Source organism: Vigna unguiculata, chromosome 11, assembly GCF_037176805.1.
Source record: "Vigna unguiculata cultivar grain cowpea cultivar isolate G323 ecotype 2 chromosome 11, ASM3717680v1, whole genome shotgun sequence".
Classification (NCBI taxonomy): domain Eukaryota; kingdom Viridiplantae; phylum Streptophyta; class Magnoliopsida; order Fabales; family Fabaceae; genus Vigna; species Vigna unguiculata.
This window is the reverse complement of record NC_140802.1, coordinates 38553235-38573520: the sequence shown is the minus strand read 5'-3', so window position 1 is coordinate 38573520 and position 20286 is coordinate 38553235. Positions and strand designations below refer to the sequence as shown.

The window sequence follows — 20286 nt, the reverse complement described above, 5'->3', positions numbered from 1 at the left end:
CATCTACCTCATCCAAAACTCTTCACATCTTAATGTGCACCAATCTAAACACTTTCCCTAATTACACACACTTAACATCCAATCATAATTAAACTCAACGGACCTATGTATATCAGGGTGTATCAATATAAATTTAATTTTGTTCATATTATTATTAAGTATATGAAAAATATTTATAATCTCCATAATCTTATATATAAATAAAAATGTACAAATATATCACTGAACTTTAAGATATTACGTGTCCTTTGCCGACTAATAACCTCTGCCATCAAAATTAGGCCACGTTGACCACTCTACACACAGAACACAAAACAAAGGATAGAGAGAGTGTGCCAACCAAATTAAGTACCCAACCAATAAAAACAACTTTTTTATAAAAACTTATACTCAAAAGTGTCTTCTTTCAATTCGATACACACACATATATATAAAGCCCGCAATAACTAAACTCAAACTCCTCACAAAACCCCTTCACTTTTTTCTTTCCAAATAAACATAACATGGGGTGGCAAAGAGGCCACACTATAGGCCGAGGCTCATCAGCCACCGTCTCCACCGCCACCTGCTGCGCCGGTGGCGGTGTCTTTGCGGTGAAGTCGGCGGAGGTGTCTCAATCGGAGTGTTTGAAAAGGGAGCAGAAGATTCTGTCCTCTCTGAGTAGTCCTTACGTGGTTGCGTACAAAGGGTGTGACGTTACAATGGACAACAACAAGCTCTTGTTCAACCTCTTCATGGAGTACATGCCCTTTGGCACGGTTGCTCAGGCGACTCGCCGGCACGGTGGGAGGCTCGAGGAAGCGGCTATGGCACGCTACACCAGGCAGATTGTGCAGGGGCTAGAGTACTTGCATTCAAAAGAGTTGGTGCATTGCGACATCAAGGGTGCTAATATCTTAATCGGTGAAGATGGGGTGAAGATTGGAGACTTGGGGTGTGCCAAGAGTGTGGTGGATTCCGCGGTGGTGATCGGCGGCACGCCGATGTTCATGGCGCCGGAGGTGGCGCGTGGGGAGGAGCAAGGGTGCGCCAGTGACATTTGGTCACTTGGGTGCACTGTGGTTGAAATGGCCACGGGAAATGCACCATGGCCGAGTGTGGAAGACCCTTTTTCGGTGCTTTATCGTATTGCATATTCCGGTGAAGTGCCTGAGATTCCTTGTTTTCTATCTGAGGAAGCAAAGGATTTTTTGGGGAAGTGCTTGAGGAGGAATCCGGAAGAGAGATGGAAGGCCAGTGAACTTTTGAAGCATCCATTTATTGGAAAATCATGTTCCAATAAGAATAAGGAAGTATTGGAATCTAATTCAAGCAGCTCCCCAACTAGTGTTCTTGAGCCATGCTTTTGGAGGTCTGTGGAAGAGTCAGAAAGTGTTGGCGATTTGATTCACAACCCAAGAAAGTTTGAACTTTTTGCTGCTGGGAGGGTCAGAATGTTGGCTCTGTCTTCTGGGGTACCCTGTTGGGCACAACATGATGATGAAGATTGGATCACGGCCAGAGGGAATGGAGGGAAAGGTTTCGGCAATGGTGGGGCAGGGACAGCTTCTGGTAGTCATGAGTTGTCTCACTAGGAATGGTGAAAAAGCAATGTCAGTGGTAGAAATTAGTGGACATGTTTGTCAGGATCACAGATGTAGAGTGCTAGTGTTGTAGTTAGTGATCTCATTTTTGACCCAGGCATTGCTTAGTTAGATGCGATTCCCTTAACATCAGATTCTTGTTTATAATTCAATTATTCAATATTTCATTCTCCCCTGTTCTATTCTATCCATCTCTCTTTAACTTCAAACAACAAAAAACTGTTTATATTTCTGCATAATAATTACACCTTTTTTCTATTCTTTTCTCATTTTCTTATATTTGGTCTAATGTGAACAATTTGCCATATCAGCCTAGTTTAGACAAACAAGTAAAAGTCTGATCTTTTAGATTTTTTTTTGCTCTGTTCAGACCATGACCAGATCAAATTAAAAAAAAATCAAATTTAATTTAGACTTAAACTTGAAAAAATCAAACTATAAATTATAATTCATTGGTAGAATTAGGTTAAATTGAGTAATTTTCTCACCTTTAAGTACTTATTGTATTTATGTTTGGTGCACTGAATTTATCAGGTCTAATTAAAGTTAAATTATTATATGCGACGTTTATCTTTAATTTCACTCATAGTTTTAAATCGATTTATACACATAAATAAATCCTTCTCATTGTATTATGTGTCATTATTAGGTATAATACGTGCTAAATTTCTGTCCTTACACATCAGTTTCGATTTTCTTTTACGTGAAAGTGATACATATAATAAGAGTAATTTCAAACATAGAAATTTAAAAACGTTTTTCACGAGAGACCAAAAATGAATATACTCGTGGAGAATAAAGGTTTAGATATATATATAATATTCGAGCCTCATCCGTAACATTTTTCCGGACTTAACACTAGATATTTTTTGGATTTATGTGTGTATCTTCCTAGAGGCATCCGAAGAGAATATAGAAGTAACTTTTGTTACTTTTTTGTTCAAAGGTAACAACATGAAAATGGAAGATGGATGTACGACAGCATCCTTTGAAAATCGAAGTTTGTTGATTTGGTGGAAAAAAGATAATTAAGTGAGATAAAACAAGGTAGGGAAAGAGAACAAGGTGGCATGGCTGGTCCCAATCTGTTTTTTCTGGTACATCTGAAAGAAGAAACAAAAACAAAGGAAGAATAGCAATTTCCTAAAGACACCTAACCGACCCCATCATATCATACTGAACTTGGCTTCAACCTATCTTCTATTATTTGGGATTGTTGATTCCAATGGACATGAGCAGAGGGAACCATCATGGCCACCCTTTGGAGCAATGTCTCTCAATGTCCTTGGTTGGTGGCTTTACTTTGTCTTTTTTTACCTTTCTAAGGACTCATGTATATTGGTAGGTTTAGAGATTAAATTGTGTTGGTTAGCAGATAAATTATCTACTCATTAAATTCCACTCTCCTACACCAAATCAATATGTAGCTTTAGACAAACGTTGTATATATGGTGGTTTAATATTATCATACAAATTCATCTTCACGTTGCACTAATCTTAAAGTTACAAGTTCAATAATATCTCTTGTAAAATAGGAAATGTCTCTTCTATTTTCATTGAATTAAAATGATAATAATAATTTGGCTTAATCAGTATTTTGGCAATAATATATAAGAGATTTATTTCATAAACTTTTTGTCTTTACTTAAGTCTTCAATTTATTTAAAAGAATTTAATTTAATTCTTTTTATTAGATTGGTGTTAATACCGTTTGAAAGATGGTCACATGTAACTATTTTGACTTTTTTTTTTATTGATATGTTTTATTTAAATTTCTTTTCTCTTTAGTTTTTTTTCCCAAACACAGTTTTTTCATTGTCATCCTCCTTACCATTGACCTCCTCGACCACCTTACCATTAAAGTCTATATCAATCTCATTAATATCGTATATTCCTTTTTATCACATGGCGTCATACCTAATGGCGTACCATAGTAGTGACCAAAGAGGTCATGACTCTCCCAAATTTTTTTATATTTATATAATTTTAAATATATTTTTTAAAAATTAAATATTTTTAACATATTTTATATATTTGATATTCTAAAAAAAATTTATATGTATGTATTTATATATAAAGAATTTTCTTCTTTTTGTCCGTATTTATTTTTCAATTTTACATTTTAAATGTTTTTTAAATAAAAATAATTTTTTTATTAATATTATCTTTAAAGTGATTATTTTTTTAATTTAACCATTTTTTATTTGACTATTTTTTTAAAAATTAATCGGTATAAATGAAAATCAATTATTATAAAACTATAAAAATTATTTTATTTTATTTTATAATTATAATTATAATAATAAAAATAATTTTAATTTTAATTTTTTTATTATCATAAAAAAGTAAATACAATGTTTTTACTGGTTTATATAAAAAGTTTGGAATTACTATTTCAATTTCGGTTTTTGTTCAAATATATCAAGTTGGTCTTTCCATGTTTTTTATTCTCAATTTAGTTTCCAATTTTGAAAAAAATGATGTAATTTTGTCATTTTTCGTTAAATTTCTTTAATCAGATCAATGTTTTTTCATCAAAATTAAAGTTGTGAATAAGGATGATTTGTTTTGTTGGTGTAATTGTTGGCTTGCTCCACTTCAATAAATTTAACGAAAAAGATCAAATTGCATCAATTTTTACAAATCGGAATCAAATTGAGACTAAAAAAATTAGAGAACCAAAAGAGTAATTCAATCAAAATTTTGACACCCCAAAATATTAGTTGAAAATCCGCCATTGGCCATACCAAAATTTTTCATTTGTACCTGTCATTCACTTGCTCCTACCAACTTTTTTTTTTCAATATTGTATTTTAAATTTTGTTGTGTGTGTGTGTAAGTTTTAATAAATTAATTAATGTGTCTAATCGAATAAATTAAAATAATTATTTTCCTTACATGCATTATTACATTATACATTACAAGAAAACTCTCAAATAAAAATCAATTTGAGTGACAAAAATATGTTTAGAAACCAATTTTCTAATTAGAAATTAATTTCTTTAGTAGCCAAAACCTTGGTAACTAATATTAGTGACCAATTCACAGACAAATTCGTAATATAAACTATTTTAGTTACCAATTATAATTTTTTGAAACTATTAGTTACCAATAAAATTTAGTTTATAAATTGACATATAAATTGATCATTATAGTGACTAATTATTTTTTGTCACTAAAATTGATCATTATTCAAGGATTTTATGATAGTAATAGTTAATAATTGAAAGATAATTTATAAGTGTTAACCATTTAAATTACAATATTATTGTATTTTTACATACTTCATGTAATATAATTCAAAAAAGAATATTTGTAAGAAAGAAAACAATTTAACGGTTAAATTTGTCCCCTACACCTCTGGTTTACTAAATTGGTGAGCTAAACACAAGACGGATCAAAGTGGATTGACAAGTTAAAAACTTCAATCTATTCCCTAATTTTGGCGGACCAGTGGGTTAGTCCATGGGCCTAAGCTTGTTTTAGAGAAAAAAAAACTTTGAAAAATCTTAGAATAAAAGAATCAAATCTGTAACTAGTAATCATCTTCTAAATATTATTAACACTAATTTAATAAAATAAATCAAATGAAATCATTTTAAATAAAATAAGAAAAATGAATTAAATAAATTCTACAAATATTAGTACCGAAATACTAATTAAAACTTATATATATATATATTATATATATATATTATATATATATATATATATATATATATTATATATATATATATATATATATATATATATATATATATATATAACGTTCCAACGTTCCAATGTATTGATATAATATTAAATTATATAAGTAATATACAATTTCAAAATAAAATAGTAATACATGTGTTAAGTATGTGATAATATAGAATAATTGTATGAGATGACATAGCCGTAAAAATACCAAGACTCTAATGAATATCACAACACAAAAAGTTAGACGTTGGATATTTTAACATAAAATGTCATTAAAGTTTGATATTATTAAGGTTCGCTTTTTAAATTTAATCGGCCTACCTGATGAAACAATCTTAGGTATGAAATGAAATACTTAAAGAGGCGCTTTTATTTTACTAAATAGAAAATTTAGTATATGTAGTTTTTGTAACATATGTGGTGGTGAATCTTGAATTATGACAATATGATACTTGGATTCAACCTATACAATGACAAATATTCTGGATCGCAGAAAATACGTGGAACCTTCAGCTTTTATTTTCCATTTATTATTGATGGAACAAATTAGAAGGAGTACAAGATAAATATATAAAAAGTAGTAACAATACACAAGTTATTTTATTGAAGAAGAACAGATGAGAAGGAGAATAAAATATGGATTTTTAATTCAAGAAAAGAATAAAAAAAGAAAGATATCGTTAATTTTGTTTTATTGTTTTTACTATTATCATTAATATTGTTTACTATCAATAACACTTTTATTATTATCCCTATTTATTGACTTGTTTATTTATTATTAAATTTTTTATGATTATTATGATAAAAAAACTGATATTTTATAACAAAAAGAACAAATAACAAAACAGTACCTGTCTATTATGCGCATCTTTTCTTCTCTCAATTAGAATCTATTTGGACGAACTTGTTCATAAGTTCTTTAAAAAAAACAGAGAGGTTAATTTATAAGTTAAAGTTGAATTTTTGTACAAACAAATTTAAAAGAACTTTATTCACTTAAAAAAAATTAAATAGAAACCAATTTTAAAGACAAAAAAATATTAAATCAACTAATATAAATACTAAATTAAAAATTAAAAATTATAGGTGTCACTAATATATTGAGTGACTAATCTACTGATAACCAAAATCTTAGTAGTTAATAATAGTAATTAATTTAGAACCTAATTAATGACTAATTATGATTTTTTATTTATGATAATGCTTATTTTAGATATTAATATTTTAGTTTATAAATTAATTAATATTTTAGTTGTTATTTAAATATTTTTTTTGAGTGTCTCTTATAATTATGTACAAATGTTATTCCCACAAGTAAAAGAATAAGAAAGCAGTTACTAAAGAAAACAAATAATAACTGTAAAGGACAAGCGATAGTATAAATTAAAATAAAGTTTTTCTTCTGTAGGGGAGGTATTATATTGTACAGAGTTTTGGAGCCTTGATTTAAAGTTAAAGACATGAGCCAGGGTATAATAATTATTTTTTACTAAAGTTGTTAGAATTCATAATATATAAGAGATACATTAGAAGACAGTCGAATTGTTAGATTTTATTTTCAATTATCAAAAAATGTATTGATAATAACTCATTTATAAGACATCTAAATTATATTTTAAATATATTAAATACATGAATAATGATAAAATAGTTATTCTTCATTAAAGTTGTTGCTGTTCATAATATATAAGAGATAGATTAGAGAAGTTGTCGTAGCTCATAATATATAAGAGATAGATTAGAGAATAGTCCAACTTTTATATTTTGTCTTTTAGATATAATTTCTTATTGATGATAATAATTTCATAATATATCAGTTATATTTCGACTATATTATATACATATAGAAGTTTCAAGCTTGGAATATGAAAAAAAAATCTTGTTAAAATAAGTGAATTATTTGTTTAAACTTTAAGAAATTTCTAAATGACTTAAATATAATTCATTGTTGTGGTTAATTTTTTTTATTAAGTGAGCTATATGGTTCTTATATAAATTTAATAAGACTTGAATCCAATTTACATAAGATATTAAGATCATCTCCAACCCAAAATCTTAAAGGTAATGGGCTTTCTTTCTTCTAAGATATTATTTTTTATGGTTCTCAATTGAGCATTCACTAAAGTCCCACATTGAGTAATGTGAAGAAGAAAGCAGCATAAAAGTATTATAAAAGTAAAGAGTTGGTTTTGGAGTTGTCACCACAACTCAATAGGTCTCTTGGGTACACAGTTTGCAACTTTCACCAGAAACATTGCACTATAAAGGGTTTGCAGTTTTAGTCCATAAAAAATTGTATGAAGGTTTGCAATTTTTGTCAGAAAAATTGCACTTGGTTTATAATACCTCTTGTCGAATCATGTTAAATTTTCTGTGTGTTTTTATTTATATTTTTCTGCTCTTATTTGTGGATGTACTTCTGCTTGAAGAAATTATTATTTTTAGTGCGTGATTTTCCAACCATTTTCTCATCTCCACCAATGTGAAAATTAGTGTCTCACATTTGAATTCACAACTATCTCTCTTCTATCACACAATAATGGGATACACTTGTTTGAAATCCCTATCTTTCGATACAAGAAATCATCACATCTAAGATTCTTCACCCATATTGTATTCGTTTGAGCTAGTCAATAAGACGAGCAATCAACTTTGATATCACTTATAGGTATTTCAAGGAGAGAGATTTGTAAGACTCCTAAGATGCATGTTGTATACATATAAAACAAATGAAAAAATAATAAAATTTATGGGTAGTAGACATTATGTATAAGGTGGAGTAGACGACTACTGTTGGAATATTGGGAGAGTAAACAATTATTATTAAAAATGTGAGCATTAGACAACTATTGTGAAAGGAGTAAACGACTAAGGGAGTAGACAACTCTTGCTAATAGATGACTCTAGTAGTTAAAAGAGTAAACGATGTGAATATTAGATGACTGAGGAGTAGACGATATAAGCATAAGGCGATTGTGGAGATATGTGAGCATACGACAACTGGTGAGTAGATGATTTAAGTATTATATGATTGTGGAGTATATGATATGAATGGTAAACGATTGAAAGAATAGACAATACGAGCATTAAACAACTTTAATAATAAAATGACTAGACCTTAAGTGTTAGACAACACTAATGACTAAAAGGAGTAGACAATATAATTTTGAGAGCAAAAATAATTAGAAATAAGAGTATTGTCACAAAAGTTGTTAATTTAAAATTTTAAAAATAATAGATAAAACAAACACTCTTTATATGATGAGACGAAATATATATTTTCTAACTTGTTTATTTCGATGTACGTTTATTGATATTATGTTTTCTCCTTTTCATATTAAATAAATTAATGGTATATTGAATAAATATAAATAAAAGAATATTTTTTGTATTAAAAAGACCAACTCTTAAGAAAAAAAGAATGGAAGGAGTAATATATTTCTTTATTTGACGGGTATTCCTATGTGTATAGTTGTGAAACTACTATTTGAATCACGACGGAAACATGAGAAAGTAAAACTATTCTCAATTTAAACTATTATTCCTACTTAATATAGAAAGTAAAATATTATATAAAATCATAGTTAATTTCCCTATACCCTGTAGGAATTATACAATAAAAGTAAGTAATAAGTAACTAATATTTATTTAAAAAAATTGTTGAAGAATATTTTTAAATTCAAGTCAACATTAACTTTTAATAAGGTATCTTCTTCAAATAATATTTTAAAATACCGTAGTATGGAATTTTCCTTTGTCTAATACATCAATATTACTACCATATGACATTGAGTTAATCTTAAGATGATAAAATGAGTTCATTTTAGATTTGTCCCAATATTGTTGACCTTCCAAATTTAAGCCATCGTGACTTCAGTCAAAAAAATCGAGTTAAAACTTTATGTATCTTCGTTATATTTAGATTGGTAAGTTGATCCATAAAACATAATGACAACCAGATTAATGGATCAACCTATTAAAAAAATAAACATTTCAATTAATTATGTATTTAAAAATACTAAATACAAATATTTATTTTAAATTAAATACATTGCTTTACATTTGAAATAAAAATTTATTTAATTAAAAATAAATTAAATAATTATTAGTAATACATGTATATATAATACAAAAAATATTATTAATAGAAAAAAATGAGTGGATCCTATTAGGATGACAATGGATCAGGTTGGACACAGATAGTGCCAACCCGCAACCTAACCCGTAAAAGAAAAAAATTCACTCACTACCCCTCAATCTACCCATCGGTAGACATGTCAAAGTGAGCCAACCCGGCTCACACGGGTTGGCTCACCACGAGCCGGGTTGAAAATGAATGAACTCAACCTAGCTCACTTTCTGGTGAGCCAGAAATTTTGTAACTTGGCTCAATTTACCACGGGTTGGTGGGTTAAGTGGGTTGAATCACCAACCCACTTAAATTTTTTTTTTAGTATTCAAATATTTAAATAAATTTTTAAGTAACCCATGAGATGACAATCATAGTAAAATCAAGAATCAATGTTTTGATCATGCTCACCACCAATATATGAAGAATTATTTTCAAGAAAGTATCCATTAGTCTAAGAAATCATGGCTAATATTACAAATTTTTTGTTATGCTACTCAACAAAATATAAATAAAAAAACTATACATTTTTTCATGCTGATTTAGAAAAAATTGTTTATAAGACGGTTACTTGAGTAATTTATTATAAAGATTATAGTTAAAGATTAAAGTATCAACATATATATAACTTGACAATCAAATTAATTAAACATTCAAACTATTCAAATATAATTAAGCAACATTCTAGCATTTAAAAATATAAAATCGTGAACAAATATAATAGAAGTAGTAAATAATTATTAAAAAAAATTAAAAGAAAATTTTAAAAAAATTATAAAAAAATTATAAAAAAATGTTAGTGGGTTAAGTGGGCCAACCCACCTTTAACCCAGCTCGAACTCGTTTAACCCGTGGGTTAAGTAAGTCGGGTTGAGTTCAACCCACTTTTAAAAAAGTTGAATTTTTCTCAACCCAACCCGGCTCGAACCCGTGGTGAGCTGGGTTGGCTCACGGCTTGAAACCCATTTTGACATCTCTACCCATCGGATACCCACTTAAGAAATACCCACAGATTTTTTTAAAACTCGCGGATATCCATGGATACGTGCATACCCGTGAATATTTAAGAAAGAAAATATTTTATAATTTTTAAAATAAAATTTAATTAAATTTCATAAAAAATTAAAATATAAATTAAATTAAATTAAATATAAATTACATTTTAATTTTAATTAAATTTAACCTAATAAAATATAATTTTAATTAAATTTAACTTAATAAAATATAATTTTAATTTTAATTTTTTTGCGAGTAATGGATACCCATGGTACAAATAGTATAATATCCGCATCTAACCCTTTTATAAGCGAATATTAAAATATCTGTTATCCGTTACTCATGAATATCCAAAAGCATTAATTATCTCCTGCGAATTTTATTCACATTCTCACGAACACAAATATTGTTGTAATCTCTGAATTCGGTGAAGCACATTCTTGACAAGTGAAAAATTAGAAATAAAAGAAAATATCTATACCTACAGGCTACAATTGTATACTAATAAAATATGTAAGAGATCTTAATATATTAAGTATAAATATTTTAACTACTACTTGTTTATGAATGGGTAAATATCATGATACTCAATTAATATATTATTAATAAATTTTATTTAGATATTTTAAAAAAAGTGATTAAATAAAGCTACTGGTGAGTTAAATATTATAATATTTTTTTAAAAATTAATTATATATATTTATACTTTTTTATTTATATCTATGAATTTAAAGTCGCGCTTTAAAAATACTTTTTACACTGTATATATAGTATAACTTATTTAAATTTATTTTTTTATAAAAAATAAATTTATTGGTACTAATATTTTATCATACAAATTTATTTAAATTATGTACATTTTAAATAATTTTATTTAAAACTAAAAATATAAAAATATTTACAAATATTTATGAATATAAAAAAATAGGAATATGAAAAAAATTATAAATTTGTTTTCGTGGTTACATAACAAATAAAAAGAGTTAATAAGAAAGATTTATTTTTTATTTTTAAACCGAATGACAATGGATAAATAATACTCTTATTCAACCCATTCTCTCGATAAAACAAAAATGGGAATGGTCCAAGCAAATTAGTGGATTGAAATCTTCAACTAGCCTGAAAATAAAAATGGATCAAAGTTGGGTTAAGAATCCCTTTTTCTCTTCTGTCCTTGATAATTTTTTCACATCAACAAAATTACTTGTTTGTTTAATATATTGATATAAAATTGTAATATTTATACTAACAAAGTAATATTTGGTCTATACTAAGGAACACTAATCTAAGTCTTCCTTTTCAAGTGTTAACTTAGGAGATGACAAGTTTTGGTTTTGAAATGATGACATGCTATTCAATTTACATGTTTGCGTTGATTTAGAAGATAACAAAATCTGGAAATTTGATTGCATATGTTAAATCATGAGGTTCTTTTGGGAACAAAAACACAAACACAAGATGTGATTTTTACATGTTGTTAGTAGACTTATTCGACTTGACATGCCAAACTAAATTATTTGAAACAAGAAATTATTACATTTTTCTATTATTTACTTTATTTGGTTCGTGATAATTAATTCGTGTCACTTCTAATGAGATAAGACTTTAAATTAAAGAAACATCGTACCCAATGGAATTTGGTTGGCTGAAAAAGTTTTAGAACAAAGCACCGAAAAGGAAAAAAATAAAATAAAATGAAAGAGTAGTTATACTTCTATATTCTCTAAACCTTTGTTTAAGGTTATAATAACATGAGCTTGATGTGTTATTAAGGTTTGTTTTTCTCTTTTTTGGGCTTTTGATCTAATGAAGGTTGTGATGGTTTTGTGACTAATTATAGGTTTGGTGAGAATGAATTATGAGCTTCTGAATCATTTGAAGTGGTACTATTGAGCTTGATTAATTTTAGTTTATACTTAATGATTTGAAAGACTGAGTATGAATATACTTGTCTATAATTATTCCAATTAAGTAATAATTTTAAACTCATGTTTTAGATATACAAATAGGTTAAATATTAAAAATAAAAACTTGTGTATCATTCATAATAATTATATTCAATTTAAACATAATTATTCCTAATAAATATTAATTTATATTATATAACTAAAAAGAATTATCATTTTACACGTTGATTTTATAAGTATGAGTTAAATTTAAACATACATAATATTAAAATTTGTTAATCTTATTGTGTCATCCATAATTAAACTATTTATATATTCCCAGTTTTACACACGAGATATCTATATTTTAGTATAAGTGGGTGTGTTTAAGATTTTTATCTTTAATATTGTATGAATTAAATTTAAACTCACTTCTTAATAAAAAAAATATTATGTATTTAAACTAAAATCAAATAAAAATAAATAAGAAGTGAACTTGAGGTCATTCACTATATTATTAAATAAATGTTTTAAGAATGGAGTTTATAGAGCAATTGATTAATTGCTTCAAATGATTTCATTTTTAAATTACTATTATTGTTCTTGTTTTTTTTTTTAAATTCTGACAGCCCACACAGATTTGGGCTTTCCAAAGTGCATGAACCTATCTAAGAAGGAGCCCACACCAAAACACATCACGTGAAGATATATGAATGTCGTGTTGGTGGTGTGAGGCTGAAAGAATGTACAATTGCATGTTAGCTGTGTGGGGTTATTAGAACACCAAGCGTAGCATTTTTTGATGCTTCTTTTCTCAATGTTGAGGTTCTACAACACTTTTAGATAAACAAATAAAACTTTCATATTACATGTTTGGTTTTATTCTTCAGGACAATAAAAATTCTTTTCGACTTAAAAATTATTTATAAACTAAAATTTAACATAAAATATAGAAAATCTATTTTCACCTCGCAAAGGACAAATTCAGACAACTCATTTAAACATGTTGGAAAATACATGGATCACGATAGAAGTTCAATATTATAATGAAAACGATCTCTCATGAAAATGTCTATAGTTGATAATAATGGTGTTCAATAATGGTGTTCTGTGTTTAAGAAAAACAATTCAAATTAAGGGTGACACCATGTTATAATTATGAACAAGATAGACTAAAACGTACGAGAGACCAACAACATTTGTGTGTTTGAAACTAAGGTTGGAGAGAGGTAAAAGCGTGTCTGCTGATTTTGATAGCAGTGATAAGCAGTAATAGGAGAGAGACAAAAACTGAGACAGCTGATAAGAGAAACATGATGGTGTGAGCCATGATTCCCTTAACTTCATGAGCATACTCTACTGAAGCAAGTGCCAAAGCCGTAAGAGGAAAAGAATAAGCCCACCATGCCACATTGAACTTCTTCATCGACTTCTTAAATAGCATTGGCCTTGAAACCTGTTTGTTCAAAAACAAACAACAAAACTGATTACTAATTTTGTTCTGCTGGCCTAATACAACCAAATCAATTGTCCCTTAAATTGCAAGTTTCAACAATGATAGTCAATTTAGGTACATCAACACCTCAAATAAACAAATCAAGGATGAGGACACTAACGCCATGAAGCGTACACAATTTGACTACATCAGTACAGAGTTTGGACCACCTTTTTGTTGATAGATAAACTTGGATATTCACCTACCTATGCTATATTAAGACATTTTGTTAGGTTTGCAATTTGTCATCTCATGATTTTTTTCCGGTTCACAGAAACTCATCTCACTAACCTATCGTTTGCTGTAATAAGATTTCTGAATCATAAAAAATTTTATTCAAAGTAGAACATTATCTAGAAATAAGACAAATTTATAGTGTATATATAAGTAAAAATCTCATCTTAGAAGCTGAATTTGTAAAGTTGAGTTAGACTTAAAATTTACTTTTTAATATGATATTAGAGTCATGAGTTATAGTTTATCCTAATAAAATGTTTGTTGGGTTTAGTGTTCTACCGGCTATCGGGATTTTATTGGACTACCCATCGATGCTAGTTCCACGATGGAAATGTATATATCTCTGGTGTGTTCGAAGTTCCATTAACTAGAAATAAGATTAATTTACGGTATATACGTAAATACAAATCTTATCTTACAAGTTATTTTTGTAAAATTGAACTAGACTTAACTGATCTATAGTGTGAAATTTCTTTTTTGAAGTTTCAAAATCTAAACATGAAACATAACTTGAAAGTTTAACTTCAAATTACCAGGGACAAGAAGAGGAAGAAGGAGAGGAAGAAGAGCATCTTGCATGTGGTATCAAACTGGCCACAAATGGAGTTCCAAGCCAAGCTTGCCATGCTGGGTGCTGCAAAGAACAAGAAGAACACTGGACGCAGCATTGAAGGGATACTATTGTTCCCTGCTAGTCTCTGATAGAGTGTCACAAAAAGCACCAAGTAATGAACAATACCCAAAGAAAACATGCACAGTGCACTCTCCTTCCAACCCATTTGTGCAGCAGCCTGTGCACCCACCAAGTTCCCAATCACAGACAACTGGCTTGTTGGGTTTGCTCCAACTGACAAAAACCTCTTCCCTTTCGTAAACCACTGCCCATAAATCTTCACATCAAGCATCACCATTGGCACAACAAACACCCACCAAAGTATTTTGAAAAAAAGCGTTCTTGGGGAGAGGAATGGTGATGATTCTAGCAAAATGAGCCAGCAAATCCAGGGGACAAACAGATAATTCACCCCCACATGGTTTAAGAATTCATCCTTAACCCTGTCGAAGTGTAGAACACATTTTAGAATGTAAAGAAAAGAGAGTGTGCCCAGAACGAAGAAAGCCAGGAACCATAGGAGAGTGTGGACAGAAGAGGGTATAGATGAAAATAAACGTCTGAGAGCATGTGCATCTTGGATTGGCTCAATGAGGATCTTCAAGAGAAAAGCTTGGCTTGTCAGAGACAAACTAATCCTGAAGTACCCTGCATGGAATTGTGTCAGAATAGAGCACAAAGATTGGATTTTGGTGCAATTTGACTCGGTTTCTGTGACTGAAACATCTATTGGTAACTCTACATGGGGTTGTGGATGTTGTTTCTCGTTCTCATCCATTTCAACCTTTGTGTGTTGACGTGGGTTTTGAGAACAGAGTGATGTATTTATAGGGTGGCTTAATCACCATGAAACTTTTCAATATTATGCAACTATTTTTTATTAGATTTCAATCTTCAAGAATCAGATTACTACTAAAAACACATTTTCTTTTTCAAGAAAATTGGGTAATATTTTAATTAATCACCAAATACTTTAGTTGATTATTTCCCAAACATTACTTTTCTTTTCTTTTTGAGAATTTAGAACAAATATTTGATCATCAAAATCAAGTACACAATAATTATTTAATCAACAAGATCGGGTTTTTTTTTATCATCCCCGACCTCATAATCAATTGGTAGTTAAAAAGTATGATTGTGATGTCTGTGCGAATGTGAGTGTAGTGAGAATATTGTGATGAAAACGAATGTTGATTATTCTAAAGTTGGTATCGTTTACAGCTAAAGTTTGTGTCATTTACAGCTATACACACTATTGAGGGCATCATTTTTAATAAGACAAATAGTATTTATATTTCTTTTTGTATATGGTCCAAACTATTTTAATACTTCGAATGTGTTATTTTCTTCATTGTCTTTATATACTTTTATGAATTGTTTGGTAAGAGTTAATTAAGGGAGAAAGAGAAAAAATGGTGAGAAAATAAAGAGTTTGATAAATAGCGTTTATAGAAGTTATCCAGATTTTGCTCATATCTTCATGATTGCATATATGCTTCTCCTTTGTTTGAAAAATCTGATTGATAAGTATGGAACAAGTGTTGTCCTTTTGGGTAATAAAAGTTTGATAGAAGTGTCACTTTCTCTGCAGTAGAATTTGAGGTGTCCTTTGGTTGTCATGTATTTTTCCACAGTTTGATTAACCATGAATTATTAGAAGGTCTGATCAAGTACCCTTATAATGTGCATTTGCTTTGAAAGAGTTTTAATGTGGAAGGAGTGTGATTGAGAATTATTGGTCTCTGTGCAATCAATCACCTTCAGGAGTGAATTTAAATGTTCAATAAAAATAAATAGATATAAGAAAGACGGAAATAGATACAATATATAAAAATAAGTAAAAAAGATATTTCCTTTTATAAAAGTTACAAAATCCTTAATATAAAATATACGGGTGTTAGTAACATAGATTGGATCATCATGGGTTAAGCTAAAACTTGACTATTGTTTTATTAAGTCATAAATTTAATAATCAAGACTGACTCACCATCAGTTGGTAGGTTGACTCACTTATAAATATTTTCTTTATAATTTATTTTATATATTTATTGTATTAATAAAGGTGAATTGACTCGATTTATTTTTATAATAGTAGAATCGAAGTGTTCATCTAACTCTTCAAATATGATTATAAAAATAGTAGTTAAATATTAGAGTATCAACGTATATAACTTGACAAATAAATAAATCAAACATGCAAACTATTTAAATATATTGAACAACATTCTAGTATTTAAAAATATCAAATTGTGAACCTATATAATTAGAAGTTGTAAATGTTATAATGGAAAAAAAATTAATAATGTTGTTGTTGGTGGGTTGTGGGTCAACCCACCTTCAACTCAGCTCGAACCCATTTAACCTGTTAGTTAAGTGAGTCGAGTTCAGTTCAACCTACTTTTAAAAAAATTGAATTTTTTACCAAACCGGCTCAAACCCGTGATGAGCCTAGGTTGACTCACGGATTGGAACCCAGTTCTATATAAAAATGACAATATGGGTTAGTCCGTCTCATTTTAGTCCATCTTGTATTTGGTTTACAAAAAGGATATCAAGCCAGTCCTTCCTATTTTGATCCATCTTATTATTTGGTCTACAAAAAGTGAATTGGATCGGTCCATCTCATAAAAAATATGGACTAACTATTTTGGCTCATCCTATATATAACATTAACTTGTAAACTTGTTTACATAAAAATGAGTTATTTTTTAATTTTATTTCTCACTTATAGCATGTAAAATATTAGGGTGTGAGATTTTAAGAATCTTATTTTTATTTAATTAAATTAGTAGAAATGATAAATTTTATAAGTCTATTTATTGATAAAAGTAATATTTATAATTTTTAATTTTAACTACAAATGTGTTAAAAATTTCATAACATATGTATATAGCTAAAACAACATAAACTAAGTTTCAAGTAACTAAAGTTAATTAGTAGAACTGATAAATGATAAAAGATCTTTCAAATTAATTAATGGCAAATCCACGATACTTATATAAGTGGGCACATCATAAGTTATCAACATATTTTGATGCAAATTCACACAATGTGAGCTATGTATACCTGTTTGTCTTGCCGAGTTGTTGGTCTACATGAATTACAAATTGTGTTTGTATTAGCCTAAACGAATCAGCAAACAAAAATATCCGATTAGCCCCCACATTTTTCCTACAAACCTAACCACAAGCATGATCAAAATTATACTTATCTCTTTTAGAATCTCTTTCTTTAATAATTTATGGACTAAAGAGCATCACTTTTTTTTGTTTAATTAATAATTTGATCTATGTTTTCGTTTAAAAATGTCAAGTTAGTCATCCAGTATTTTTTTTAATTTCAATTTAATTTTGATTTAAAAAAATTGATGCAATTTGGTCCTAATTTGTAAAAAATTGATACAATTTTATTTTTTCCGATAAATTTCTTAAAAGGGATTAAAGATTTTTCATAAAAATTAAAATTGTTAATAAAGATAATTTGTTTTATTAATGTATTTAACATAATCTTAATATCAATGTCGATAAAAAAATCAATTATTTGTTTCAAAAAATTTAATAGAAATGACTAAATTGCATGAATTTTCAGACGAGACCAAATCAAGATTTTAAAAAAATACCAAAGACCAACTTGATATTATTTTACGAAAATATAGACAACATGACTAATTAAAACTTACTTTTTTTTATCTTCAGTTTTTAACTCTTTTCTCACGATTTCTTATCTCATTTACCTTTATCAAACAAAAACCCAGTAGAACTTTGTCATTACTAATATTTTGTTTTTCCATTCCTTTTTTTTTTATATCTGTCTTTTTTTATTGCGAGTTTTGTATTATGACTTAAAAGTTATTACAGCATACAGGACTAAAACAAAAAACAATTTGTGTACATAAAAAACAATTCATTAATTATTATTAAATTTAAAAAGCTTCTCAAGGTCTCAAAGTTACATTGAAACGAATGGCAGAATGTGATGTTCCAGGATCATAGTTCACAGTTTCAAGTGTAGCATAACCCCTCAGAAAACCAAACCTCCCAGTTCCAGACACCACCGAAAGCTCTTTATAATGCTCGCGTTGCCGACTCACGCCTTGGATCTGTAACGTGCTTCCACTGAATTCCGCATTCGTAAACACGACCGAAATAATCGCGTTCACATTAGCGCCATCATGGGCTGACACTACCAGCAGCCCCTGGGCCCGGCCCACTTGAGTAGACAGTGGACTTGGGCCCACGGTGACAGGGTCGTCCATTGCAATTATGGTTCCGAATTGGTCGAAGGTCCAATCCCTTCCGGGGAGCCCAATGATTGGGGTGACGGTTGCACCGGACCCTTTCACTGTGTCTTGAAGGTAGAAAGTCAAAGTTGTTTGACCACCGGGTTGAGCATTAGCTTGGTAAAGCATTGTGGTGGATATGAAAAGGAGTAGTGACAAAGAGAAGAATTTGGATGGTGCCATTTTATGTTATGAGATGGATTTTTTCGATGCTAAAATGATTACATGATATTTATAGCACTAAACCAGAAATTAGGCTATTAATTTAATGTTAAAGAAAAAAACGGTTCTCACTTTTCATGTGTGAGTGATAGTAATAATAAGATGGTGTAAACAAAGAAGCGCAGAAGAAGCAATAAAGGTTCTTTCTTTTTCTCTTGCCAACTGTTAATGATTCGAAACCGTTTGTTTGTATTGATGTAAGATGAAGAAAATCGTGTTTGAGACAAACTAACGTCTACCACATGAAATATGCTTCAATTCACCTGTTCTTGTAAAGCACAATCGTTGTTCAGATTACGCGCAGGAAAAGATGAAACTTCTTTTAACTCCTCATTTTATAATATAATTTTAATTATGTTACAATATATTAATGATTAATATAAAGAAGACATGATTAATTTTTAATAATTATAATATGTATGGATGAATCTACTAAAGATCATTACTGAGACAGAACATCTATGAGATGTAAGCATATATGTATACAAGGATCTTTATCATTATATAACGCTCAACTTTCTCATTTTATATTAATCGAGATTTAAATTTACTTGTATTTCCAACAATCTCTTTTTTGAAACATCAATATTGAAACATGAGTCTAACTCACACATAAAGCATCAACACCACTTTCTAACCACAAACATTAAGATAATGAATTTATGAATATTTATCCTTATATGATACTCAATTTCCTCAATTTTACTCAATATGAGTTAAACTCACATTTAGATTAACATTATATATTTATTAAAGAAAAAAATTAATATTAACATAAAGTTAACCTTGAAAGAACTTATCATGTGTTTTAAATCTAGAAAGTGAAAAGTAAAGATTTAAAAGACTTTTTTTAATATTAAATGTATAATTAATCTTTGGGTTAAATATGTTTTTAATTATTGAACTTTTGACGCATTTTTTTTTAATTTTGAAAAACCAAAATGTATCAAAGTTTGGAACATAGACCAATTTCACTTTTACCTGAAAGTTGGACCAACAACGTATTTAACCCTCGATCTTTTCTATACCAAATATACATTTGGCAATAATTATTATAGATCAAAACTTTCAATTATTTAAATCATTAATGGAGAAATTAATGAAATTAATTTTTTTTTGTAAGAAACTGAAATTGTTTTTTGGTACTCAA

General features: G+C 28.7%; 3 protein-coding genes across 3 annotated transcripts; 1 reads left to right on the top strand and 2 right to left on the bottom strand.

Moving 5' to 3' along the window:
- The first annotated feature begins 398 nt into the window (after nt 1-398).
- On the top strand, nt 399-1763 carry LOC114170084 (mitogen-activated protein kinase kinase kinase 18-like). The gene has a single exon (XM_028055566.2). The coding sequence runs from the start codon at nt 504-506 to the stop codon at nt 1572-1574; it is 1071 nt and encodes a 356-aa protein (XP_027911367.1). The 5' UTR covers nt 399-503; the 3' UTR covers nt 1575-1763.
- Nucleotides 1764-13403: 11640 nt separating this feature from the next.
- On the bottom strand, nt 13404-15444 carry LOC114169047 (S-type anion channel SLAH1-like). The gene is made up of 2 exons (XM_028054065.2): nt 14556-15444; nt 13404-13746 (listed from the first exon to the last, which is right to left on the bottom strand). The coding sequence occupies exons 1-2, from the start codon at nt 15411-15413 to the stop codon at nt 13504-13506; spliced, it is 1101 nt and encodes a 366-aa protein (XP_027909866.1). The 5' UTR covers nt 15414-15444; the 3' UTR covers nt 13404-13503.
- Nucleotides 15445-18522: 3078 nt separating this feature from the next.
- On the bottom strand, nt 18523-19131 carry LOC114170713 (pterocarpan synthase 1-like). The gene has a single exon (XM_028056257.2). The coding sequence runs from the start codon at nt 19095-19097 to the stop codon at nt 18570-18572; it is 528 nt and encodes a 175-aa protein (XP_027912058.1). The 5' UTR covers nt 19098-19131; the 3' UTR covers nt 18523-18569.
- Nucleotides 19132-20286: the final 1155 nt, after the last annotated feature.

What these genes read in the sequence shown, in the direction of transcription:
- LOC114170084 (XM_028055566.2), top strand. Translation starts at nt 504, where the DNA reads ATGGGGTGGCAAAGAGGCCACACTATAGGCCGAGGCTCATCAGCCACC.
- LOC114169047 (XM_028054065.2), bottom strand. Translation starts at nt 15,413, where the DNA reads ATGGATGAGAACGAGAAACAACATCCACAACCCCATGTAGAGTTACCA. An exon ending in TCTTCCTCTTCTTGTCCCTG is followed by an intron (nt 13,747 to 14,555) that starts GTAATTTGAAGT and finishes TTGAACAAACAG; the next exon opens with GTTTCAAGGCCAATGCTATT.
- LOC114170713 (XM_028056257.2), bottom strand. Translation starts at nt 19,097, where the DNA reads ATGGCACCATCCAAATTCTTCTCTTTGTCACTACTCCTTTTCATATCC.